Source organism: Pongo pygmaeus, chromosome 1, assembly GCF_028885625.2.
Source record: "Pongo pygmaeus isolate AG05252 chromosome 1, NHGRI_mPonPyg2-v2.0_pri, whole genome shotgun sequence".
NCBI lineage: Eukaryota > Metazoa > Chordata > Mammalia > Primates > Hominidae > Pongo > Pongo pygmaeus.
Genome location: NC_072373.2, coordinates 229,133,182 through 229,159,619, shown reverse-complemented (window position 1 = coordinate 229,159,619; position 26,438 = coordinate 229,133,182). Strand labels below are relative to the sequence as shown.

General features: G+C 58.4%; 1 protein-coding gene across 10 annotated transcripts in view; it reads right to left on the bottom strand.

Annotated features, from left to right (window-relative positions):
- Positions 1-26,438, bottom strand: part of CFAP74 (cilia and flagella associated protein 74) — an 82,165-nt gene that overhangs the window by 34,838 nt on the left and 20,889 nt on the right. For all 10 annotated transcript variants that reach the window (XR_008492975.1, XM_054444327.2, XM_054444305.2 and 7 more), the window contains 11 exons: positions 17,343-17,516; positions 16,254-16,364; positions 15,298-15,400; positions 14,353-14,510; positions 12,690-12,891; positions 10,303-10,458; positions 8,823-8,996; positions 7,650-7,768; positions 3,874-3,940; positions 3,028-3,117; positions 450-614 (listed from right to left, as the gene is read on the bottom strand). Coding sequence is in view for 9 of the 10 variants with exons in the window: in XM_054444327.2 (XP_054300302.1) it covers positions 450-614; positions 3,028-3,117; positions 3,874-3,940; positions 7,650-7,768; positions 8,823-8,996; positions 10,303-10,458; positions 12,690-12,891; positions 14,353-14,510; positions 15,298-15,400; positions 16,254-16,364; positions 17,343-17,516 (1,519 nt within the window). In the remaining variant the exon portion in view is untranslated. The remainder of the gene's footprint in view (positions 1-449; positions 615-3,027; positions 3,118-3,873; positions 3,941-7,649; positions 7,769-8,822; positions 8,997-10,302; positions 10,459-12,689; positions 12,892-14,352; positions 14,511-15,297; positions 15,401-16,253; positions 16,365-17,342; positions 17,517-26,438) is intronic.

Sequence of the window (26,438 nt, the reverse complement as noted above, 5' to 3'; positions counted from 1 at the left end):
GCTAGAGGCTGAGCCTTCTCTCCACCTGAGCCCTGGGACACCCATACCCGTGACAGGACAAGACATGCTCACACTTGGAACAGGTGCAGCTGCGGCCATGGAGTGCACCTGTCCAGCCCTCCCACCCCCACACCTGGGGCTTCAGAGATGCGTCGGGGGAGGCTGGGTCTCCTGGGGCCCTCAGGCCTGTAGCTGCTGGCCAGCACCCCTGCTGCTACGTGCCTGAGAAAGGGAGTGTCCTGCTGCTGCTGCCCCTGAGGCCAGGTGACTGCAGGTGTCCTACAGAAGCTGGTCTCTTCTGCTTAGGCTGATTTGAGGAGGCCCCCACACTGCCCTCCTTCTCCCAGGCCCACTGTTGATACCCTCATATCGTTACCCCTGTTCACCCACAGGGACTGGGTTTGGGGGGCAGGTCCCCACACTCCCCCATGGCTGAGTGGCACACTCACTAATTTCAGGGCAGACTGGGAGTCGTCCATCTCACAGGGCTCTGAAGCTGGCAGGAACTTGAAAGTCGTGCCCAAGCCCCCAACGTTGGTCAATGTGATGGTCCGAGACGTGGTCTCTCCTACCACGTAGCTGCCGAAGTCAATGAGCTCCTTGTCGAGGGACAGCTGCCAGAGGACACGGAGTGAACTCAGGGCCACCATGCCAGGCCCACAGGGTGCCTAGCGCAAGGCCTGCACGTGGCTCCAGGCAGAGCTGCCCTGAGCATTTGTGTGCGTTGTGCACTGCACAAGCAGGTACATGATTCAACCCGGAAATCAGGCGTGTATTGCTCATGACAAGGTGTGGCACCCGAGTCTGGTTTTAAAAACATCAAGGCAGGAGCCCCCTCGCCATGGAGTAACAAGGGTTCAGTGAGAAGACGCAGGGCCCGGGTGCAGGGCCTAGACAAGGAGCCTGGACACGGGGCTTTGGAGGTCCTGAGGGTGGATGGTGTCATTCCTGGGCGAGGTCAGCTGGACTCTGGATACAGGGACCCAGGGCGCATCCTTCCAGAACAGGAGCATGCCCTCCGTAGGGGTGCCTCACGACATGCCTGTCGTGGGCCACAGGCCACAGAAGCTCTGGCACTGGCTAAGGATGCAGGCCCGGGCCACACCTTGGCTGTGCCCAATGGCCCCTCCTCGGGAGGCTTTTCTGGGCTCTGAGTTTGGAGGCCCAGGGGCTTCCCACTCTGTGCTCCTGCTCCAGGGGCGGGACCAGGGGCCACCGACGCAAGTGGACGTGGTTCGCAGAGGGTGGCCGGGGTCCAGCCAAGGGAGGCCTCCTCCTTCCCATGTGTACCGCCTGGGTCCTGTTCTCTCCTTGTTCAGACAGGGTTTTACTGTTTTTACAGTCCCCAGCCTGGATGCTCCCCTGGGAGAAGCAAGCCCCTGCTCAGGGGAGCCGAGGGTCTCGGTGCTCCTGTCACGGAGGAGCACTTGACACTGCAAAGACCAAACGCAGGAGAGGCCGGGGCAGCTCTGGCCAGGACACCTGGGGCCTCACTGGGCACGTGCTCCATGATGCTGATCCGGAGTGGAGCAGGCCAGTACCAGACTCCTGCCGGGCTCCCAGGCTGAGCAGGAGGGAGCCGGAGCCTGGCCGTCTGCTGGGGCGGGACTTCCTGCTGCCCCTGGCCCTGGTGCTCAGTGCCTGGGCCTGAGTCTTGGCTCACCAAGAGCCCGCACAGTGGAGTGCCAGCTCAACCGCGACCGCTCTGAGGAGAAGGCGGCGGCCACAGGGCAAGGGGCTGCTCGGGCACCCTAGGACGGCGGTGGTCCCCGCATGAACCCAAGCGGGGCCATGGCTGCCAGGGCCACGGCTGCCAGGGCCACGACGGGGCCACTTGAGTGCCAAGAGGAAGGGAGACTCAAGTGACTGGAACACACCAAATACTCAAACATTGGTGAATCTATGAAGAAACTGAGAGGAAAACACTTCTCTCTCTGCCACCATCAGTGACTCTCATCCCAATCCCTCCCCACGGCGACACGCGGTGAAGGAGGAAGCGCGTGATAGAGAAAGTTACATGGGTGCTCATCAAAGGTGGCTTGGGGCCAGCGTGGCCTGGATCATGGGTGGCCATGAGGGCGTCTGCTGATCTTCCTGGGGTGGAGGACATAGCGCACCTCTGCCCTTCACCTGCCCCGGCTTGTTCCTCCTCTAGTGTAAGAATGGGCCTCTTCCTGCCCCGCTGACGCAGGCTCGGGCTGTGGGACTTGGCTTGGCCTGTGAATTCTTAGGAGATAATGACGTCCCCACCGTTCTCTGGGAGATGCTTGTGCTGCCGTAGCTGCCACTCTGGAGTCCAGCCTGGACGGGGCCAGCCGCAGAGGGCCTCACACTCACGGCTGAGCCAGGAGCCATTTGCTGTGTGGCAGGTGCGGTGCGAGCTGACTAATTACTCGGCGGGGGTCTGGGGACAATGATGTGTGGGTTCCTGGATTATTGGAGATGCATGCTGAAGTTTCTAAGGGTGCAGTGTTGACATTTTACTAATGTACTTTGAAATGGATCAGCAACAACAGATATAGTAGTTGATGGACCAAGCAAAGGTGTCTGAGGCTGACAATGTGGAATCTGGGAGGATGCGGGGTCCGGGACGACACGTGGTCTGGGTTGCAGGCATGTGGAGCCTCGTTCTGCTGTTCTGTTTTCCACTATACTTGAAATTTTTCTTAATTAAAAAGAATCAAGGGGGACCCCCCAAGAGCTGCAGGAAGGACTGGAGCCTTCTCAGATGAATGTTAAGATTTCCTCTGAGCCACGCGCCCTGCAGTCTGGGCTCCACACAGAGCTGGGTTTGTCTCATTTTTTCCAGCGCTGGTCTGAGTGCCCCACGTTTGAGACCCCCACCCAAGGTCCGGCTCAGGCCCACCTGAGCTGCTGTTGGAAGAAGGGGCTCAGCCCCTGGTGGAGATTGGAGCTTCCACCTGGTCCCCGCCCTACCAGCACCCCCTCCCAGGAGATGCCATCCCCCACTGGGGTTCCCAGCCAGGATGCCCCGAGAAATGTTGGCTCAGACACCTTTGAACTCACCGAACATTTCTTTGTTGAACATTTCAGTGGAACTGAAAACTCGCCCGTCTGAGCCAAAAATGAGATATTTCCTTCTAGATCCTTGTTTATCTAAAAAATAAAACAACCCCTACCACAATAAACTTCTGTAACTTTTGTGTGTTTTCTTTGTTTTTTTTGGACAGTGTCTGGCTCTGTTGGCTAGGCTGGGGTGCAGTGGCACCTTCTCGATTCACTGCAACCCCCCTCCACCCACCCCCACCTGGGGTCCAAGCGATCCTCCCATCTCAGCCTCTCGACTAGCTGGGATTACAGACATGCGCCACCATACCTGGCTAATTGTACTTTTTGTAGAGACGGGGTCTCGCCATGTTGCCCAGGCTGGTCTTGAACTTCTGGGCTCAAGCGACCCTCCCGCCTTGGCCTCCCAAACTGCTGGGATTACAGGCATAAGCCACCACACCTGGCCCTTCTGTAACTTTAGCCCGTTACACGTGCCATGGCTGCCTGGGCCGGGGCCGCCTGCCCCCTGCCCAGCTCGGGTGACCCCAGGGGAAAGAGTCAGCAGAGGGCGTCTCAGGAGGGCTGGACACCGACTTCCTGGAACATCCCAGCCCTCCCGACTTAGATCCAAGAGTGCAGGCCCTCGGCCACTGACCCAGAGGAGCTGCGCTGCGGTTCTGCCCAGCATTCAGGAATACGTTGAGTGTATTTTTGGAAATAAAACAGCAAAACAGGGGCCTGCGTGATCCTCACTGAGAGGCCAAGTGCATCCTTCCCCCATCATGTTCTGCGCCACCATGCCCGATCACAGGCTCCACCCACCACCATCTCTCCTTTGAGAGAGAACGGGCCCCTTTGACTCACCATGGGCTTGAAGGTGACAAGCACTTCGCAGGACATTCCGGCTGACAGGGGGCCAGGGGGGTCAAAGCTGCAGGACGTGACCCATAGCACACGGGGGTTAGTGCTGCGGAGGGCAGACGCTCACCTCGCCACCCAGAGCACAGTCAGGCTGGGCCTCCTGGCCTCCTCCCCATCCTGGGCCTGGCCCCCTGCCCAGCCGCCTTCACCCGGGGGAGTGCTGGATCTGCTGCATTCCCTGCTGCCGCCAGTACCTGGCAGGCAGGGGGAGCTCCAGTGTGTGCGAACGTTTGTGGAGTGAGGGAGTTAATGAAGGTGCAAGGCAAGTCCCCAGGCCAACTGCCAGAAAATGGGACCCCATGGGTTGGAGAGGGCCACAGTTCCCCTGGGCACAGGTGCCAGGCCTGGGACCAGGACTCTAGGGCTTTGATAACAATATGGGACCAGCGGGCTGTGGGCAGGAGCCAGGAAGAGAGCTGGAACTGGTAGCACTGAGACAGCTGGGACCCTCGGGACCCTCTCAGCCCCTTTCAGGGAAAGAACCAGAAAAATAGCCCCTACTGCACGGGCCACTTGAGGGAGCTGGTCTGTCTTGGCCCAGATCAGGGTGAGGGAGCATCTCCCCAAGGAATTCCTGACGCCAGGCTGATTTCACAAGGTTGGATTTTACCTAACGTGCTTGGTTTAGAAATGCACAAGCTAAAATTTTAATGTAAAATGTGTCCCTGGCTGGCAATGCTCCCACGGCACCAGCACAAGCAAACCCAAAGCTCCTCCGATTGGGAGGGAAATGTTTTGGTGCCAACTGCACAGAGCCCGGGACAGAGCCGCCGGGGACGGGAGCAGAATCCGAGAGGGTGGATGTGCGTGCCTCACATAAACCAGCAGCGGAGTACAGGGCCGAGCTCCAAACCCTTCAGACGACAGAAGTGTGGAGTGGAGATGTTAGAGGACGTATAGATAAAATGGTTAGAGACAGAAATAGAGAATTCCAGACGTGAGAAAAGAACAAGACACTGTCAAGAAATGCAGACTCATCCAAAACAGAACTTGGCATTTTTAGAAATGAGAGACAGGGCGGCTGAGTAAGAAACTTCCTAAGCAATTTCAGCCGTTGATTAGCAGCACTAAGGGGACAAGTGGTGAACCGAGCAGCACCTAGAGCACCACCCAATGCGAAAAAGAGACAAGAAATTTCCAACCCAACGGGGAGGTTTCAAAAGGAGGAGCAGGAGGGCAGAGCTGGAGAATGAATGGGGGAGGGGCGATGCCTGGGGAGCTGGGGCTGAGAAGTTCCCAAAATTGTTCGAAGATCTGAATCTTCAGATTCAACAGCATAATGAAGTCTAAGAAGAATCAGCCCACACCAGACGCACGGCAGAGCTGCGGGACGTTAAGGATGAGAGAATCTCAGAGCAAGCAGGTGGAAAGCCAGGTATCCTCCAAAAAAACCAGCACCTGGACCAAGGCCACCTCCCACTCCAGCAACAAGAGGCAGAGGGCAGGAAAGTGGTGGCCTCAACCTGTTGAGAGAAAATAACCGTCCATAAGAAGTTTTCATCCCAGCGTGGGGAGGAGTGCCTCGGTGGCTGAGAGCACAGCGACCACCTAAACCCACCTCTGCACGCGACCTCCAGAAGCCACATGAATCAATGAGAGAAACAGGCGGGCTGCAGAAATCCCATGCCTTCAGCATGACTAGAGGACACAGAATCCCCCAGACTTAAAATTAATCATAAAGTGAAAAGTAAACACCAACCTCCAGCGTGCATTCTCCATGCCCGCCTTCACAGAGAGCTACGAGGGTCTGAAAAACTGTAGGGAAGAGAGGAAGGAGACGGGAACAAAGACCCTAAGGCTGACCTAAAGTCAGCTCCCCGAAGAGAACATCACAGCCTCTACAAGAAAATACCAAGTCCCAGTGAGTCAGTGCTGATCTCAGGGAAGGGCCATCAGAGCCCACGCGCCCCTGGGGGCAGCCTCAGGAAGACACCTGGTGGGAGAAGAGGAGGCCCCCTCGGGAGCCTGGGCAGCAAGGGGGGAATTAGGATCCTGCCCCTGCTGACCCTCTTTTGAGAAGCTGCGCTTCACAGTGCTCACGGGAGTGGAAACTCCTGAACTGGGAATCTGAAAGCCATCCTGGACCTACAAACCTGTCCACAAAGAGGAAACTGGCAGGAAGCAGGAAGTAGAAGAGAAAGAACTTTCTTAAAAATAAAGTAAGTTAGGCTGGGTGCTGTGGCTCACGCCTGTAATCCCAGCGCTTTGGGAGGCTGAGGCGGGTGGATCACGTGAGGTCAGGAGTTCATGACCAGCCTGGCCAACATGGGGAAACCCCGTCTCTACTAAAATACGAAAAATTAGCCGGACGTGGTGGCGGGAGCCTGTTATCCGAGCTACTCAGGAGGCTGAGGCAGAAGAATCGCTTGAACCCAGGAGGCGGAGGTTGCAGTGAGCCGAGACTGTGCCATTGCACTCCAGCCTGGGCAACAAGAGTGAAACTCCAACTCAAAAAAAAAAAAAAAAAAAAGTAAGTTACTAAGGAGCAGAAGAAAAGAGAAACATTGCAGAAAACATGCAAAAGGCCGTCAGAAGGAAAAATGAAGAAAAATAAAATAAAATAGAAAAGAAGAAAGTGGGCCAGGCACAGGGGCTCACACCTGTAATCCCAGCACTTGGGGAGGCTGAGGCAGGTGGATCACTTGAGCACAGGAGTTTGAGACCAGCCTGGGAAACACAGTGAAACCCTGTCTCTACAAAAAATAGAAAAATTAGCCGGGCATGGTGGCATACAACTGTGGTCCCAGTTACTCAGGAGGCTGATTGAGGCAGAAGGATTGCTGGAGCCTGGGAAATTGAGGCTGCAGTGAACTGAGATCACGCCACTGCACTCCAGTCTGGGTGACAGAGCAAGACCCTGTCAAAAACAAAACAAAACAAAACAAAACAAAAGGAAAGCAGAAAGCATTAAAAGCAACCAGAAGGAAAACAGTAGACACCAAAGACCAGCAAGGAGGATCCAAAATATAGGTAAGTGGAGTCTGCAAGGAAGCAAATGGAAACATTGTTACAGAGTGAAAGCACAGCCGTAATTCAAGGAAGCAGTGCTGAAATGAAGACAGCTTTCACCTTGACACCGAAAACACTGGCTAATTGCCAGGGAAAACTTATCAAAATGGTCAACATCAAAACATAACAATACAAAAGGAAACTCTGGCCAGGCGTGGTGGCTCATGCCTGTAATGCCAGTACTTTGGGAGGCCAAGACAGGTGGATCGCCTGAGGTCAGGAGTTCAAGACCAGCCTGGGCAACATGGTAAAACCCGGTCTCTGCTAAAAATATAAAAATTAGCTGGGCGTAGTGGCAGGTGCCTGTAATCCCAGCTACTGGGGAGGCTGAGGCAGGAGGATCTCTTGAATCCAGGAGGTAGAGGTTGCAGTGAGCTGAGACTGTGCCATTGCACTCCAGCCTGGGCGACAGAGCAAGACTCCATCTCAAAAAAAAAAAAAAAAAGCAACAAAACAAAACAAAGAAAAACAAAAGGAAACTTGGGCAGCCAGGCAAAAGCTCTAGCCATTCATGAAGGGAAATGGGCTTGGTCTCGGATGACTTTGACACAAGAAGACAGAGGAGCCCCCTCTACAAAATCTTTGTGAAAATCGGACCTGAGGGCTTATGCCCAGACAGAGCCTGTTCCAGCCGTTCTGAACATGAAGGGACCTATGAACCTCCTGCTGTCCCTGCACCGCGTCCCTCCCTGTCTGAGTCGTCCTCTTACTCAACGTGGATGAAGTCCCGGAGGTGCTCCTCCACGCCCACCAGCTTGCAGTAGTTGATCGTGTAGGTGGTGTTGACCAACGTGATCTTTTTCTTGTACACTTTGCCAATGTCAAAGTCCTGGGAAAGGCAGAGGTAGCAGCTTCAGAGCGGGTCAGAGGGGGCTGTGCTGTGAGCACCGAGGTAGCTTTGCCTCAAGGTAACCGCTGGTGAGCATTTGCCAACTAGGGAGAGGTTCCCAGGGAACAATTTCCAAGGTTTCTCCCAGAATCGAGAAGGCCCCTGGGGTGCATGAAGGACAGGTCCGGGGGTGGAACCTGTCTCACAAAAGCCTTCGCCACCTGAGGCAGGACAGGGCCTTGCTGGGGCCTGCAGGTGGGAGTGAGAGAGAAGGCTCAGACACTGTGGGTTCCAAGGTGGGTCCCTGACTCCATGGATGGACTTGAGCTGGGGTAAAATACAGGAGCCCACAGGCTGCTCTGTCTTGCAGTTTGGCGGAGGCGTCCAGGCACCAACCTCAGCCTCGCATGTTCCCATCTGGTCCCTGCTACATCCTTGTCCCGAGGCTCAGGGGCCCCCCCTCTGCCCCAAGTGGCACAGGGCTTTCGGGGCCACGGCACCCCCATTGCTCAGGATTTGCCCCTCAGACTGGCGTCCAGCCCTCCATGGGGATGGGGCCCTCTCCCTCCACCTCCTGGGAGAGAAGGTCCACACCTGGGCCTGTGCCTCCTGAGGAAGCCCCTGGGTTTTCCAGCGTTAAAAAGCAAAAGGCAGGCCAGGCGCAGTGGCTCATGCCTGTAACCCCAGCACTTTGGGAGGCCGAGGCGGGCGGATCGCCTGAGGTCAGGAGTTCGAGACCAGCCTGGCCAACATGGTGAAAACCCCGTCCCTACTAAAAATACAAAAATTAGCCGGGAATGGTGGTGGGCGCCTGTAATCCCAGCTACTCGGGAGGCTGAGGCAGAAGAATCGCTTGAACCCAGGAGGTGGAGGTTGCAGTGACCCGAGATTATGCTGTTGCACTCCAGCCTGGGCGACAGAGTGAGACTCCATCTCAAAAAAAAAAAAAAAAAAAAAGCAAAAGGCATCAGAGTCGGGCTGCGGCGGGGCTCCCCTGCTGTCCTGTGCTGCTGCTGCCTGTCCCCTGCTGTTCCTGGCCCAGCTGTGGGCTCACCTTGAAGTGGAGGAGCTCCGGTTTGCTGTTGAAGGGGCGACCTTGGAACTCACGCCCCAACACCACCTGCTTGTGGACCACCCTGCTCCGCAGTCGCTCCACTGTGCGCGCCAGGATGTCCTTGTCCATCTTTGTCCCACCCACGGGCTTTCGGTCCACATCCTCCTTGGGCACCTGGGGGTCACAGAGACAGAGGCTGGGGCTGTTAGTGGCTCCACCTGGGCAGTGCTGGTGGCAGCTCAGAGGCGAGGGGAGCGGTTATCAGAGCACGGACAGCCCAGCCCCACCAGCTGCCACCAGTGCCGGGGCTGGGAGGAGCCCCACGGCCCAGGGAGTTGCTCTGAGTTGCTCAGAAAGGCCCTGATGGACCGGCTGACTTTCTGCTCCATTGACAAGGCAGGGAGCCCTCACTTCCGAAAAAGGGGAAACCAGGAAACAAGAGCAGACAGCTCCAGATTCAGGTGGATTTCTGGGAAATGATGTGGAGGGGGAACTTTCCAGATTGTTAAATCAGGACAAGAGGAAGGTTTTGAAAGGTTCTGCAGGAAGCAGTTTTCTCGAGCGGGCAGTGTCAGCACACACTGGGCTTTCTCAAGATGAAAAGCCGCTTCCCTGGCCAACACCAGCAACCAGGCAGATCAGAACCGGAGGCCTGAACTGTCCCTTCAGAAGCTGCATGGACTCTGCCTAGGTCCTGGCTCTGGGCTGTGGGCTGCCCCTGCTGGTGCCCATGCCCGGCAGCCGGACAGCCTCCTCCCTGGCTTCCCGGGGGGGCCACCTGGGACCCTCCTCTTGTCCAGAGGCAGCCTTCTCCCTTGGGGGTCCCCAGTGTGTGGGTGGTGGCTCTGCCTGGCCTGTCTTGTTCACCACCCTGGTCAGCCCAGCATCCCCAGAACCAGCAGAACCAGATGGCTTTTGCCCTGACAGTAGAAGTGGCCAATGCTTACAGAAACCGGGCGGCGGGCGTTACCCTCCCACGTGGGACAGGGCCACAGCCTGAGCCATAGTGCTGCAGAGACTGTCTTGCTGTACCTGTTCTTTCAGAGGTGGAAGGACCCCAGCGCCAGATGGGGCATGTTTCTTACAAAAGGCTGTCAAAGAAAGTTTGCACACTTCTTCTAGAAAGATGCTTCTCCAATAGTACACGGAGTAGCTCAGAGTCATTCCCTTAGCCTTTCAGCCTTGGAGCCCCACTGTCCCTCCCCGTTACACCACGGTGACTGAGCTGTCTGTCAGGGGGAGCTTGGGGTCGTCGAGCCCACGTGGTGCCCTCCAGGCTCCGCAAAGAGGGAAAGGCATGAGTGTGGAGAGGGAGGCGGGGGGCGTCGACACGCAGGAGGGGGTGGCGGGAGGTGGCTGGCACAGCCAGGAGAAGCCTCAGAGCAGCTGGTGTGGCCGGGGCAGGTGTGGGAGGTGTCCAGCCGGCGACAGAGGGCCGGGGTCCGTCTGCAAGCGCCTATAAAGGAGCAGGAGCTGGTACCTGGTATGGCTTGTAGTCTTCATTCCAAAGCCCAGAGATCTCGGGCTCAGCTAACGTTTCCTCCTCTGAGCTGGCCCCGGGGTCCCCCTGGATAAGCTCACTGGAGACGACTTCCAGCAACCGAGAAGGCCCGGGGCCTGCAGCAGCCTCGTAGTCCTGCAGTCGGGGAGAGGAACATCACGAAGACACGCTCATGACAGAGAACAGGGAAGAGAAACTTGGCCCAGCCCCCACCGGTATGGCCCGCTGCCTGGCCGTTCTTCTGCCTCACGTACTCTGCATGGAGATAGCGGTGCACACGGTTTTGTAACATTTTCTACTTGAAATATAAGTATTTTAATACATTATTAAATATTTTTCTACAATGCTCAGAAGAGTCTGCAAAATATTTCCTTTGATAGGAAAATGTTCTAATTCATGGACTGGAATCCTTGGCGCCGATCCTCAGGCACTCATCTGTTCCCATTTTTTTTTTTTTTTTTTTTTTTTTGAGATGCAGTCTTGCACTGTCACCTGGGCTAGAGTGTAGCGGCGAGATCTCAGCTCACTGCAACTTCTATCTCCCGGGTTCACAGGCGCCTGCCACCACACCCAGCTAATTTTTTGTATTTTTAGTAGAGACGGGGTTTCGCTATGTTGGCCAGGCTGGTCTCGAACTCTTGATCTCATGATCCACTCACCCTAGCCTCCCAAAGTACTGAGATTACAGGTGTGAGCCACCACACCTGGCCCAGTTCGCATTTCTGTGGATATAAGCCATGCCCGGGAAAAGCTCCAGGCTGACCCCGGGAGGATGGCTGTGGTGGTTTCCTCAGAATGAGTTTGGGGACTGAGCCTTGCCCATCTGCTCTGGCTCTGTCCCAGGCCTGCCGGAGAAGGGGGAGCTGAGCTGGGTGGACAGGGTTCTTCTTCCTGGGGACCGTCTTATGGAGCGACAGACAGGAAGTCTGGACGGGGCCAGCGCATTGCTGTCTACTGTGACGTGCGTAGTGACACAGGTGGTGCTGCAGAAAATCACGGGGAGCAGCTCACGGGTGGGGGTGGGGGTGGGGGCAGGGGAGGCTTCTCTGGAGCAAGGAGGCGCAGCAGGGTGCTCCCGGCAGAGGGATCGGCAGGTGCAAAGGCCCCGGCGTGAGACGGGCAGTGAGGGGTGGATGGGGCAGAGGCTGGGCCTGGGCATTGGGAGCCTGGGGAGCAGGAAAGGACCTACTCTGGTGCCCTGAGGGGCGCTGCAGACACCCCGCAGAGGCCAAAGCTAAGGGAGCCCAAGGCTTGCTCTTTCCCAGCCGGGCATCGTTTGGAGCAGTGACCTTGACCTCAGGTTTTGGGGTACACAAGGGCAGAGACTGCAGCACTGTGCCAGACTCAGGAGAGGACCATCGTCCCTACCCCACACCTTTAGGGAAAGGTAAACTAGAAATACATTCCCCCAACTGAAGCCAGTTGCCTCCAGCAGCAGTGGACACCAAGCAGGCCCTGGACGTGAGTGAGTGAGTGAATGAGTGAATGTGTGAGTGAACGAATGAATGAGTTAGTGTATCAGTGAGTGAGTGAATGAATGAGCAAATGAGTGAATGAGTGAGTGAATGAATGAGTGAATGAGTGAGTGAATGAGTGAGTGAATGAATGAGTGAATGAGTGAGTGAATGAATGAGTGAATGAATGAGTGAATGAGTGAGTGAATGAATGAGTGAATGAATGAGTGAATGAGTGAGTGAATGAATGAGTGAATGAGTGAGCGAATGAATGAGTAAATGAATGAATGAGTGAGTAAATGAGTGAACGAATGAGTGAGTGAATCTGAGTGAGTGAATGAATGAGTGAATGAATAAAGAATGAGTGAGTGAATGAATGAATGAATGAATAAAGAATGAGTGAGTGAATGAATGAATGAATAAAGAATGAGTGAGTGAATGAATAAAGGATGAGTGAGTGAATGAATGAGTGATAGGAAAGCTGTCCTCTAGGTGCTATCAGGAGTGCTTTGTAGCAGGGTGATCCCAGGCATGTGGTCTGAACGGCTGTGCACATCTCCCTGGCAGGCGGCTGACCCAGCTCTCTACAGGGCCAGGCAAGGTGGTCCCAGCCTCGTGGGCAACAACACTGCTGGGGGTGATGCAGGGTCTGGTGGGGACACCGAGACCAGGAGGACACTGGACCCTTGCTGGGGATGCTGCAGCCATGCCTCTCTCATGTGGTGGGTCCGTGGTGGGTCTTGTCCCCTTGTCCTTGAGCTGAGTGGCGGCCACTCAGCGGGCTCAGCAACCCCCTGCAGGTGGTCGTGGTGCTGAGGTCTTCAGAGGATGTCTCACCACACCTGAGCCCTGAGGCCCCACCTGCCCTCCACAGGTGTGCGGCTTCTGTGTACAGGAAGGCGTTTTGCTCACCAGTGTGTACGTGTTGGTTGGGACTGTGGTCTCCTCCTTGCAAAAGTCAGAAATGTAGTTCCAGGTCTTGTCCCTCAGGGTCGGCCGGTGCCTGGCACTGGTGGGGGGACGCTGTTTCTTCCTCTTTTCCTCCTCAGCCTCCTCTTTCAGAATCCGACTGACAATCTCCTGCTTTCTGAGCTTCTGTTCCTCCTCAAAGGCCCTGCGTGGAGTCAATTCTCAGATGAGTGCGAGAGGCCCCCTGCCTCCACCTTGCTCCAGGTGAGATGGCGCCCAGCAGCCCCTCCCTAGCGCCCTCCTGGGGGCTCCATCCTGCCCAGCAGGGCTCTTGGGGTGGGAACTTCCTGGTCCTGGGGCTAAATGCAAGCTTCAGTGGGGAGCAGATGGGCAGAGGCCAAGCCAGAGGTTCCCGGCTTAAACCCCAGTCCTGCCCAGCCCTGCCCAGCCCAGCCCTACCCACTTAGCAGCCCAGTCCCCCAGCAGCCTTGGCTGCCCGGAGGGCTTCTTCTCAGCCCTTGTTTCTAGGCTGGCGTGGGGCTGCCACTAAGGGTAGCACCAGGGCTGAAGATGTTCATCCACTCACTGCAGCTGCACTTCCCGGGTGCCTCCTACATGCCAGCCTGTGCCAGGCGGTGCCTGGACCGCTGCCAGGACCCCCCCGCCCAGGTGGGCAGGCTGATGGGTGGTGGAGAACTCTGATCGTGACTCAGGGGGGTGGGGAGGATGCACTCAGGGCTCTGTGGCACCCAGAGGAAGATGCCTTGCCCAGTGAGAGGGCCAGGAGCCCCCGCCCAGGCAGATCCTAAGCAGTGATTGGCCAGGGCCGTGGACAGGGGGACTGGGATGGGGAGAAAGGGCCAGGCTCCTGGGATGATGGCAGCTTCGGGCAAAACTCAGGACAGGGTGGTTTGCGTGGAGGTCACTGGGGAGCGTTATGGGCAGGGCTGGGAAAGGTGAGACTGAGTGGGAGGGAGGGGCCTTGTGGGAACCTGGCCCCGAGGGTCTGGATCTCAGGAAGCCCCGTGGTGCCCGTGGGTGGGCGGTCCAAGAGGGCAGCATGGGCCCCCGTTTGGGGGAGAACAGAGAGTGAAGCCAGAAACAATGTGTTCACCACGGACCCAAGCTGGCGGGAGGGTGGTCCGAGGGGCCAGGAGGGCCCCAAGGCCGTGGCAGCAGGAAGCCAGGTGGACAGCCCCGGACAGGGAGTGAGCAAGGGCAGGCCCAGCAGCACCAGGTTCCCTGGAGGGGCCTGAAAATGTCGCCAGGCTGAGGGGCCTGAAAATGTCGCCAGGCTGAGGGGCCTGGTGCTCCCTGGAGACTTCTGGGTGGGCCAGGAAAGAGCCCGCCAGTCCCTCCTCGTGAGAAGTCAGGACAGGAGCCGGAGGCTCTCAACAGGGGCCAGGGTTTCAGAGTCTGGGAGGGGAGAAGCGGCCGAGGGTTGGGCGTGGACTGGAGTAGGGGCAGGGCTGGACAGGCTGAGTCAGGCCCAGGCAGGGCAAAGGTAGCAGCCTGGAGCCCCTGTTCCCATGCCCCACAGCCGCCTGAGTGGGGGCCCTGGGAGAGAGAGCAGCTTTGCTCAATGTGAAGCCGAACCCCCTTGGCTCTCCCTGCACCCACTGACTGGGCAGGTGCCTCCCGGTGTCACCTCTGCTACCACTCTCACCTCTTCTGGGCCTCCAGCTCCTGGCGCCGGCGCTGGTGGACAAGGTGCCTGAATGCATCCCCGCCCTGGGCCAGAATCGCCTTCTTCTCAGCCTGGACCCTCTGCTCTGCCAGCTCTGCCTTGGCACGGTCCCATGCTTGGAACTTCCGCAGGGTGTCCTTGGAAACACAGAGCACTGAGGTGACAGCAGCAGCACCCACGGGCACACGCACATGCTCACACCTGCACACGTGCACACACACGTTCATACATGCAAACCTGCACACACGTGCACAGACACACTCACACATGCACACCTGCACACACACGCACACGTGCACACACGCTCACACATGCACACCTGTACACACATGCAAACACACATGGTCACACATGCACACACATGCACACACATATGCAAACCTGCACACACACACGCTCACACACTGGGCCTTTGAACAGGTGTCCTTAAACCAATGTTGACGCCTGCAGATCCTGTGGGAGACCACTGACAAATTGTCCGCATGTCCCAAGCGTTGGGCTGGGTGTCCCTGCACGTCACCTGCCCGCCTCTGCCCCTCACCTCTGAGCTTTTGCAGATGCTGTTACCACTCTTCCCTCCATTTTCCCAGCCTGAATCCCCAGCCTTGGCCCCAGGGCATGGCCTCGAGGCGCCTGGGCCCTCCATGTGTCTCCTGGGGAAGACACTGCTTCCCCAACAAGACCAGGCCCCATGGGAGCAGGGCTGGGCTGCCTGCTCCTGCCTGACTCCAGTGCCTGGCCCTGACCCACACAGAACCCATGGGCAAATCTGTGGCACAGGCTTGGGAAGCCTCCAGGGGTCACCAAGTGCGCGGGTCAGCCCTTGACCAGAGGACACGGGCCTGGCTCCCAAGGAGCAGGGGCCCAGGGACGGACCCCGGCAGGGTGCCGAGGGAGAGGCTGGGTGGGGCTGCGGGGGCCTACCCGGTTCGCGGAGATGCTGCCCTTCAGTGCCACCACCGCGTCCATGCGTCGCCTCATATGCTCGTGGCACTCCATCTCCTCCTTCTTCTCTTGCTCTCGGATTCTGAGGAAGGACATTTAAACATTTTTGAGGCTCTGTCGCCCAGGCTGGTGTGCAGTGGTGCGATCACAGCTCTCTGCAGCCTTGACCTCCCAGGCTCAAGCTATCCTCCTGCCTCAGCCTCCCAAAGCGCTGGGATCACAGGCATACGCCACGACAAACGGCCACATTTTTAACCGACGAAGTGACACAGCGATGCCGTGTGGGGTGTAATTACAGGAGCCCCGGTGCTATCATTTCCACCAGCAATGTGATTAATGGTGAGAACACAAGAGGTGGGATGGGCAAAAGGTGCTGGTGCAGAAGCCGGGCCATGACGACACGGTGGGAACACGCCCTGGAGGGCCAGGCCACGAGGACATGGCAGGAACATGTCCAGCGTGTCTCACGGGCCTCTTCTGGAAAGAAACAGCACCTCAGCACTAAAAATACACATTTATTGGTTTTTGATGATAAGGTGGTGATTCGATAATAAAATCAGGAGGCCGGGCATGGTGGCTTACGCCTGTAATCCCAGCACTTTGGGAGGCTGAGGCGGGCAGATCACCTGAGGTCAGGAGTTCGAGACCAGCCTGGCCAACATGGTGAAACCCCGTCTCTACTAAAAATACAAAAATTAGCCAGGCGTGGTGGTAGGCACCTGTAGTCCCAGCTACTCAGGAGGCTAAGGCAGGAGAATCACTTGAACCCGGGAGGCAGAGCAATGAGCCGAGATCGCACCACTGCACTCCAGCCTGGGCGACAGAGCAAGGCTCCATCTTAAATAAATAAATAATAAAATCAGGGAATTTCAAGACAAAAGCAAGTGACCTGTATTCGTGGGTTTCTCCCTAAGGACGTCGAAGGGAGGCCCTACCTTCCCAGGGAGGCCTTCAGGAACCGCACGGCAACTTTGTGGTTCTTCCGGGCGTCCTCCAGCAGCTTCTGGTGCCTGAGCCCGAGCTCCTTCTGGGTATGCAGGGACTTCCTGTGGGGATGTGCGGCCGTCAGAGGGAAACTCGGCATCACACGTCCCATCTGCCCCCAAGCCCTGTACGGCTGGAGATCGTGTCCCAGAGACGCCGTGGGCCCTTTCGCTCAGCTCTGTCCTGCACAGCCTCCCTTGGGGAGGAGCGAGGGTCCCTGGAGAGCTGATGCCGAGGGCCACACAGATGTCAAACTCTCCACGCCACTGGGGCTCCAGTGCCAGGGAGCCACCAAAGGCAAGGTTTGATCCCAGCTGGGCAGGAGTCTGGGAAGAGGATGGCGCAGGCACAGCAGTGCTGTGGGGAGGGAGGAGGCAGGGGCTGGGGACCTTGTGTCTGCAGCCAGGACCTGGATTCCACAGGGGTTTATGGCCTGGGCAGCTGAAGGGAGGGAATGAGATGGGGGAGGGGATGGAGGCCAGAAGGGGGTCCTGAGGAGAGAGGCTCACGGCAGGTTGGGACAGCTGGCCTGATGGCCTGTGGAGCACTTGGGGACTGGCCTAGTAGGTGGCTGGGCCCTGGCTGAGCAGGAGACTCATGACAGAGGACGTGTGGGGAATGGGCCTGAGTGCTCCACGGCTGCGGCAGGTGGGGGCTGTGGGAGGGGTGCAAAGGAGCAGCCAGAGGTGGGGACAGAGCCCAGAGAATGGCCTGGCTGGGAAGAGGATGGGGCTGCCGGAGGGAAAGGGGAGGGGCAGTCTCCCTGGAGCGTGGCTTTAGTAGCCAGCTTTAGTGGCTGTATGGTGGCTGCGGCATCTCGGGAGGGCTGGGGCTCTGGGAAGGTGCAGGGGAGTGCCTGACACTTGGGAAGGACTCAAGGGCCCGGTGGAGGAGCAAGCTGGGAGGAGGCAGGGAGGGGTGGAGGTGGAGCCGTACAGATGTGGAGGGTGAGGCTGAATCTGGAGACCCGTTGGGGAGAGGGCGGAGGGGCTGGCAGAAGCTGCTAGGAAGGGATGCAGGTGGGCCTGGGTGCTGCTTACCTGATCCTCAGCAGCCGGTTCCACTCCACTTTCCCCAGGGCCTCCTGCTCTCTGCAGAGCCGCTCAGCTGCGCGCACCTGGAGCCGCCGCCCCGTGGCCTCCACCTCCTCAAGGTCAGCTGTCCGGAAGGCCTCAAGTCGCCCCTCCTGGATCTGGATGTGCCACATGGCGTTCCTTCAAACAAGAGGCAAAGCAGCTGGAGACAGGCCCCACAGTCATCCTGGGGTGGGGGTTTCGGCACTGAGTTCTGACAAATCCTCCAGGCAGATGTTGAACACCCCAGATGGGTTAGCTCCCTCCTCTAGGGGCCATCTCCGCTCTGAGTCGCCCAGACACTGAGGCCCGCCATGCCTGCCTCCAACCTCAGGAAAATCACTATGGGTTCAATCCAGCCCGGCTAGAGCCTGGCCTGCACTCCTGTGTGCCACCCGCCGGCCTGAGGCCACGTCCGTTGGCTGTGGTGGGCCTGGGGCGGGCCCTGCCCAGCCTGAGGAAGGCCTTAAGGAAGGGACAGCTGTGACTCGTTGGCTGGGCTGGAGGATCCCTGGTGTGAATTGACCAGCACCCAAGACCACCCCTCAGTCTTCAAATGTGTCTGGGGTGGGGGCTATGGAGCGTGGAGTCAGCCAGCCCTGCCCGGGGCCACATGTCCTGGATGACAGGGGACCTGCCTGACCCCTGGTCTTGGGCGAATTTGTCCTTGACTGTGAGTGTGGCATCTGTGGTGGCCCCAGATGACACGGTGCCCCTTGGTTCTTGGCACAACTCAGGGAAATTTCCGGTGAATCTTTAGTTGGAAGAGTGCGTGTGCCGTGGGGGCTCAGGCTGGGAAAGTTCCTTCTGAGGATGTGGACAGCGTCCTTCTAACAGCGGCCAGGTGGGAGCCGCTGGAGAGGTGGCCTGGACAGAGACACCTGGTGGAGGGATGCAAGGAGCCGCTCCTGGAGACTGCGAACGGTTCCACCCAGAGATGCACCTCAGGCCGGGGCTGGCCATGCGAGGATCAGAACCCTGGACAAGGTCAGACGCAGGCATTTAGCCGGCATCCTCGCTGCATTGCTGACATTCCACGCGACGTGTGCCACAGCTCTGTCCTGGACACCCGTGATCATGTTAATTTCCACTTCCTCTTTCGTTAAAAGCTTTTCCTGTGGAGCGGAGTCCAGTCTCTCTCCCCACTGCAACGCCCGGGGCAGGGGTCCCACCGCCTTGGCCCTTCGTGAATAAAGTCTGCTTTACATCTTTTTGAAAAAATCATGAACATATGTTGAATTGAGATACTCAATGGCTTTCTCTTCTAACGTGTTAATGTCAAGGATTTCTAATGTTGAGCCTTTTTCGGGGCTCCTAGGATATAAACTCCAACTTGGCGAGGGAGGTGTGTCTGCGTGTCTCACACGTGGCTGGATTTCAATGTTGAATGTTTGATTTGGGGTTTTCTGATTTGCCTCCTGAGATCAGGTTCTACTTTCCCTCTCTCGTACGCCCACTTGGTTTCGGCACTGATGCTGTGTCACTGCATTTTAGAAACTGGGCATGCCATGTTCTTTGTTGGGGTAATTTTAAACAGTTGGCTTCTTTCCAGGGAGCACGGGTCACTTCGGATCTCTGGCTGGCGTCCTGCCACGCAGCGCGTTCACTGCTCCCCGAGTCTGGGGGACTCCGCGGAGCTTCCATGTGCGGGTTATTTCTATTCCTCCCTCGCGTGACTCATGAAATTCTTTAATCAGAGGATTCATGCTCCCATCAGTTCTGCAAAACGCTCAGTCATTGTTCTGCTGGCTGTCACTTCCCCTGCCTGGTGATCAGTGCTCCAGTGGCCGTGGGAGCTAACAGCTTGCAGGGTCTCTTAGGAAAGAGGCAAGACGCTATCCCAGATGCTGTCGTCGCCCGTTCCTGCTGCTGTAGGAAAACACCCACGACCGGGTCTTTGCAAACAACAGAATTTCGTTCCTCACAGTTCTGGAGGCCATGGTCCAGGTGCCCACAGCTTCGATGGCCCATGAAAGCCTGTTCCTCAAAGGCGGTGCCTGTCTGTGTCCTCATGTGGCAGAGGGACAGAAGGGCTCCCTCAAGCCGTTTTACGAGGCACCAATTGCCTCCACGGGGGCAGAGATGGCCAAATCTCCCAGAGACCCCACCTCTTCCTGCCGTCACCTCCAGGGCGCATTTGGTTTGGACGTGTGTCCCCCGCAGGTCTCGTGTTGAACAGGAGCCCCCAGTATTGGAGGTGGCCTGGTGGGAGGTGTTGGGGTTGTGAGGCGGCTCCCTCATGAAGGGGTGGGCCGTCTCCTTGGTGACGAGTGAGTTCACGGAAGATCTGGTTCTTTGAAAATGTGTGGCACCTCCACCCTCTTGCCTCCCCTCCCGCCATGGGAGACACAGCTCCTTCCCCTTCCACCGTGATTGGAGGCTTCCTGAGGCTTCCTGAGAAGCAGATGCCATCACGTTCCCTGTACAGCCTGCAGAACCCTGACCAATCAAACCTCTTTTCTTCTTATTTTTATTTCTTTTAAAATGCATCTCGCTCTGTCCACCAGGCTGGAGTGCAGTGGCATGATCTCAGCTCACTGCAACCTCCACCTCCCAGGTTCAAGAGATTCTCCTGCCTCAGCCTCTTGAATAGCTGGGATTACAGGCAAGCACCACCACGCCCAGCTAGTTTTTGTATTTTTATTAGAGACGGGGTTTCACCATGTTGGCCGGGCTGGTCTCAAACTCCTGACCTCAGGTGATCCGCCCACCTTGGCCTCCCAAACTGCTGGGATTACAGGTGTAAGTCACTGCGTCCGGCCCAAACCTCTTTTCTTTTTTTTTGAGACAAAGTCTCGCTCTGTCGCCCAGGCTGGAGTACAGTGGTGCGGTCTCAGCTCACTGCAAGCTCCGCCTCCCGAGTTCACACCATTCTCCTGCCTCAGCCTCCCGAGTAGCTGGGACTACAGGCGCCCGCCACCATGCCCGGCTAATTTTTTGTATTTTTTTAGTAGAGACGAGTTTTCACCGTGTTAGCCAGGATGGTCTCAATCTCCTGACCTCGTGATCCACCCGCCTCGGCCTCCCAAAGTGCTGGGATTACAGGCGTGAGCCACCGCGCCCGGCCACCTCTTTTCTTTATATGACCCAGTGTCAGGCATTTCACAAAGACTGATGAACAATAGCGTTGAGTTCCAGCACACCAATTTCAGGGGCGCTGGCCTTCAGAGCAGAGCAGAGGCTGATTGGGAAAGATTGGGATTTTGAGAATGGGAGCAAGGACATTTGAGGGTATCTGCACACATCTGAGCGAGTGCCCCAAACCGCCAAGCCCCTCTGCATATCCGTCCACAAGGAAGCAGCCTTCCCCTCCCTCGAAGGCAGGCTCTGCTGCCTGGGGGCCCCGTAACACCTCCCTGAGGGGCTGCCAGAGCTCCTCATGACCCCCTTGCCATCCTCTCTGGCCCAGATGCTCCCAGGGGCAGGAACAAAGTCTGAACTGAGAGGAGAAGGATCCTAGAGGGGAAGAATGTAGCCAATCTACACAGCAGGACTTGGGGGAAGGTGTGTGGGAATGAATTCCAACCCTGCCAGACCACAGAGGGAAGAGCCTGTCCGAGGCTGGCCTGGGCATCTGATGTGGACGTGCCGCCAGCTCACCCACCCACCACAGGCGGCTCCCATCACAAGCTCAGCTGATTGAGGAAACCTGGACCCAAGAGAGACCTGCGCCGCAGAAAGCTAGATGCCAGAAAGTCATGCAGAAGAAGGAATCCAAATGTTTGGAGAGATAACATGTTGGAAAGTTTGTTGTTGCTGTTGTTGAGATGGCGTCTCGCTCTGTCGCCCAGGCTGGAGTGCAATGGCGCAGTCTCAGCTCACTGCAGCCTTGACCTCCTGGGCTTTCTTAATCAATCCTCCCACCTCAGCCTCTTGAGTAGCTGGGATTACAGGTGCACGCCGCCACACCCAGCTAAGTTTGGTATTTTTTGTAGAGATGGGGTTTCACCATGTTCCCAGGCTGATCTCAAACTCCTGGGCTCAAACGATCTGCCCACCTTGGTCTCCCAAAGTGTTGGGATTACAGGCGTGAGCCGCTGCATCCAGCTGTTGGCGAGTGTGACAGCGAGTGTGACCACATATAGAAGACACGTTCTTCGTTGCGGCTCCAGCGAGGAGAGTCCTGTGCCCTTTGAAAGCACTGAGGGGCAGTCTGGACTGCGCGGGGGCCCGGGCAGGGATGCTCTGTTGCCTGTTGCCTTGGGGCTCCCTGTTGCCTTGGGGCGATGCTGGACCTGGGAGGGGTGGTGGAGCCCTGGGGTGCTGCTAGGCCTGGGAGGGAGCCGGGCTGGTTCCTCGGTGGGCAGCAGGGCAGTGTGTCTCAGCATGGATGGGTGGAAGGGGTTTGGGGCAGTGGTTAATTGATTTTGGGGTCCCTAGGGCTGAAGTAGATGGGGACCCCACTCAAGTCCAGTTTATCTGAAGAGCCAGTGTGGTCAGTCGCAGAGGTGATGATGAAGGTTGGAGGGTGGAGAGATGGGACCTGGCTGGTTTTGAAGATGGAGGAGGAACGCAGGCAGCTTTGGAGCTGGAAAAGGCGAGGACATGGATTCTCCTCGGAGGCTTCCGTGGGGAACCAGCCCTGCCCACACCTTGACTTTAGCCCAGTGGGACCCGTGTTGGGCCAATGACCTCTAGAACTGCAAGCTCATAAATCCACGTCCTGCTGAGCTGTTAGGTTTGCGGATTTGTCACTGCAGCAATGGGACATGTGTGCAGTCAGGGAAGCCTCAGAGCAGGTCAGGCCACAGCACCAGCGCCCTGCCGTGGGTCCCACGTGGCCAAGCGGGGTGCACACAAAGCTCCTTTTCGTGCTGAGCTGGGTGCGGGAAGGCGTCACGTGACGAGGCTGCGCAGCACACGCATGTCGTGCTGAGCTGGGCGCGGGAAGGCGTCATGTGACGAGGCTGCGCAGAACACGCGTGTCGTGCTGAGCTGGGCGCGGGAAGGCGTCACGTGACGTGGCTGCGCAGAACACGTGTGTCGTGCTGAGCTGGGCGTGGGAAGGCGTCACGTGATGTGGCTGCGCAGAACACGCGTGTCGTGCTGAGCTGGGCATGGGAAGGTGTCACGTGACGTGGCTGCGCAGAACACGCGTGTGATTGCTCATGGCCTGCCTCCCACCACGGAAGCAGCCTCCACCGGGCAGGGCTCTGCTGCTTCATTCACGGGAGAGGCCCAAAGGCTTCGGATGGGGTCTGGCACGCAGTGGGCGCCCTCTTACCGCGTGGGGAAGATGGGTGAATGAGAGACTGTATCTAAGCCACCAGCACAGATTCAGGCACCTCGCAGCAGCCCCCCAGGCACAGGGATGGGTCCCGCGCAGGCCCACACGGTGCTAAGGACCGGGAGGTGGTGTGAGCAGGCAGGGTCGTCTCTAGGGCCTTCTTTGGGGGTTCCTGGGACCTGCTGGCCGGGAAATGCCCGTGAGTCCACAGACGCTTCTGCCAGCCCACGGCCCCCTGCAGAGATGCTGGTCCTGGTAGAGCTGCATGTGAGACACATGCGGCATCCCGTCTCCAAGATGATTCCAAGGACCCCCGGCTGTTCATGCCTGAGGCCCCTCCACGGGGTCTCGGGCTGGCCTGAACACCCCGAGCCCAACCCCCTGCCCAGACCACGACCCTCAGAAACCGAGACCCTCAGAAACCGAGACCATCACGCCTGCTGCCTTAGGCAGCTAAGGGCTGGGGTGGCCTGTTCTGTGGCTGCGGATGACGCACATGGTGTGGCAGCAGTGACACGTGCTGGGGAAGGTTCAGGTGCTGTTCCCAGAACGCGGTTTGGGTCCCGAAGCAGCGGCCAGCCTCGCGCCCGCCACCTGTCCCAGAGCCACAACAGAGGACTCCTAGGGTTGACGCTGGAAGCGGGGACCACGCTCTCCAAGCTGCCCCTCGTGCACACCCGTGCTATTTCATTTCTGTGCCCTCTCCGTTGGGCTCTACTGCTGGAATCCCCCATTCCAGAGGGAGGAGGCCTTGAAGAGAGACCCTACAACAATTCCATTGACTGGAAGTTGAAGCTGCACCGAGCCATCTGGTGCCCCTTGTGCCCCTGGGCCCCTTGTGCCCCCTGTGCCCCCTGTGCCTAGAGACGACAAAAGGAGTCACCACATTGGCCACGGAGACCTTGACTGCAAGCGGGGGGGGCTGCCTCCAATGGGACCCAGCGGAAAAACGCCTGGAACCCGGGGACCCTCGGGGGCTGGCACAGCCATTCTCAGCAGGGAAGTGAATGGACAGTGGGCACCCCCCAAGCAGGACAGTCAGCTATGGACAGACAGGGCCACGCAAGACACCCAGCCGTGGACAGACACGGAGGCATGCAGGACACCCAGCCGTGGACACACGCGGGGACACGCAGGACACCCAGCCGTGGACAGACACGGGGGCACGCAGGACACCCAGCCGTGGACACACGCGGGGACACGCAGGACACCCAGCCATGGACAGACACGGGGGCACGCAGGACACCCAGCCGTGGACACACGCGGGGACACGCAGGACACCCAGCCGTGGACAGACACGGGGGCACGCAGGACACCCAGCCGTGGACACACGCGGGGACACGCAGGACACCCAGCCGTGGACAGACACGGGGGCACGCAGGACACCCAGCCGTGGACACACGCGGGGACACGCAGGACACCCAGCCGTGGACAGACACGGGGGCACGCAGGACACCCAGCCGTGGACACACGCGGGGGCGCGCAGGACACCCAGCCGTGGACACACGCGGGGACGCGCAGGACACCCAGCCGTGGACAGACACGGGGGCGCGCAGGACACCCAGCCGTGGACACACGTGGGGACGCGCAGGACACCCAGCCGTGGACAGACACGGGGGCGCGCAGGACACCCAGCCGTGGACACACGTGGGGACGCGCAGGACACCCAGCCGTGGACAGACACGGGGGCGCGCAGGACACCCAGCCGCGGACAGACACGGGGGTGCGCAGGACACCCAGCCGTGGTCACACGCAGGGACACGCAGGACACACAGCCGTGGACAGACACGGGGGCGCGCATATGCATGAGCCGCATGCCTCAGGCTGCGCCCGGGATCCGGGCACCGGGGAGCGCCCTGCAAACATCCACTGGAGCGAAGTCCTAGAAAATTTAACACTGGGTAGAGAGCAGACCAGAGGTTGCCTGATGGAGTGGGGGTGCCCACTGAAGACGTGCAGGGAACGTTCCGGATGCTTTGTATTGCATGCAAATTAGACCCAGACAAAGCTGGCTTAAAGGAGAGTCCACGGGCAGTCCGGCAGCAGCCGGGCCCACAGGAGGAGGGCGGCAGGTGGGCTCCGGGGGCTCGGGGCCACCTGCGGGTAGGGATGGGGCAACTACCTGCCTGAAATGAGGATGGTGGGAGGCAGGGTTCGCACCATCAGAGAAGGGGGGTGAGATAGACCTGCGGCTTTGGTTGTGATTACAATCCCAGATGTGAACGGGTGGTTTTCAGTACAGGCAGGCAGAGCTGCGCGCGTTTCCCACCTGTCTACTGACGGTTAAGGGGCTGGGTCCAGGCAAGGGCAGGGAAGAAGAAGGGGAACCTGAGCCTCTCACTGTGCCCAAAAATGCCCACAGAGCGACAGACATGAACGCAGGATGTGGAAGGATGCCACCGCCAAACTCGAGGCGGCTGGAGCACCCAGACAAATCCTGATGGGCCGGATCATATCCGCAGGGACACAGCACCCCAGCCTACACGGTGAGCAAACATGGAGGGGAGAGCGCTCCCCTAACGGTGGAAAGCCAACTAATAGGAAGGGATGGTGGGAAGGGATGGTGGGAAGGGATGGTGGGAAGGGGTGGTGGGAAGGGGTGGTGGGAAGGGGTGGTGGGAAGGGGTGGTGGGAAGGGGTGGTGGGAAGGGATGGTGGGAAGGGATGCTGGGAAGGGATGCTGGGAAGGGATGCTGGGAAGGGATGGTGGGAAGGGATGCTGGGAAGGGATGGTGGGAAGGGATGGTGGGAAGGGATGCTGGGAAGGGATGCTGGGAAGGGATGCTGGGAAGGGATGCTGGGAAGGGATGGTGGGAAGGGATGCTGGGAAGGGATGGTGGGAAGGGATGGTGGGAAGGGATGCTGGGAAGGGATGCTGGGAAGGGATGCTGGGAAGGGATGGTGGGAAGGGATGGTGGGAAGGGATGCTGGGAAGGGATGGTGGGAAGGGATGGTGGGAAGGGATGCTGGGAAGGGATGGTGGGAAGGGATGGTGGGAAGGGATGGTGGGAAGGGATGCTGGGAAGGGATGGTGGGAAGGGATGGTGGGAAGGGATGCTGGGAAGGGATGGTGGGAAGGGATGGTGGGAAGGGATGCTGGGAAGGGATGGTGGGAAGGGATGGTGGGAAGGGATGGTGGGAAGGGATGGTGGGAAGGGATGGTGGGAAGGGATGGTGGGAAGGGATGCTGGGAAGGGATGGTGGGAAGGGATGGTGGGAAGGGATGGTGGGAAGGGATGGTGGGAAGGGATGGTGGGAAGGGATGGTGGGAAGGGATGGTGGGAAGGGATGGTGGGAAGGGATGGTGGGAAGGGATGGTGGGAAGGGATGGTGGGAAGGGATGCTGGGAAGGGATGGTGGGAAGGGATGGTGGGAAGGGATGGTGGGAAGGGATGCTGGGAAGGGATGCTGGGAAGGGATGGTGGGAAGGGATGCTGGGAAGGGATGGTGGGAAGGGATGGTGGGAAGGGATGGTGGGAAGGGATGCTGGGAAGGGATGCTGGGAAGGGATGCTGGGAAGGGATGGTGGGAAGGGATGGTGGGAAGGGATGCTGGGAAGGGATGCTGGGAAGGGATGGTGGGAAGGGATGGTGGGAAGGGATGGTGGGAAGGGATGGTGGGAAGGGATGCTGGGAAGGGATGCTGGGAAGGGATGCTGGGAAGGGATGGTGGGAAGGGATGGTGGGAAGGGATGCTGGGAAGGGATGGTGGGAAGGGATGGTGGGAAGGGATGCTGGGAAGGGATGCTGGGAAGGGATGGTGGGAAGGGATGGTGGGAAGGGATGCTGGGAAGGGATGGTGGGAAGGGATGGTGGGAAGGGATGCTGGGAAGGGAT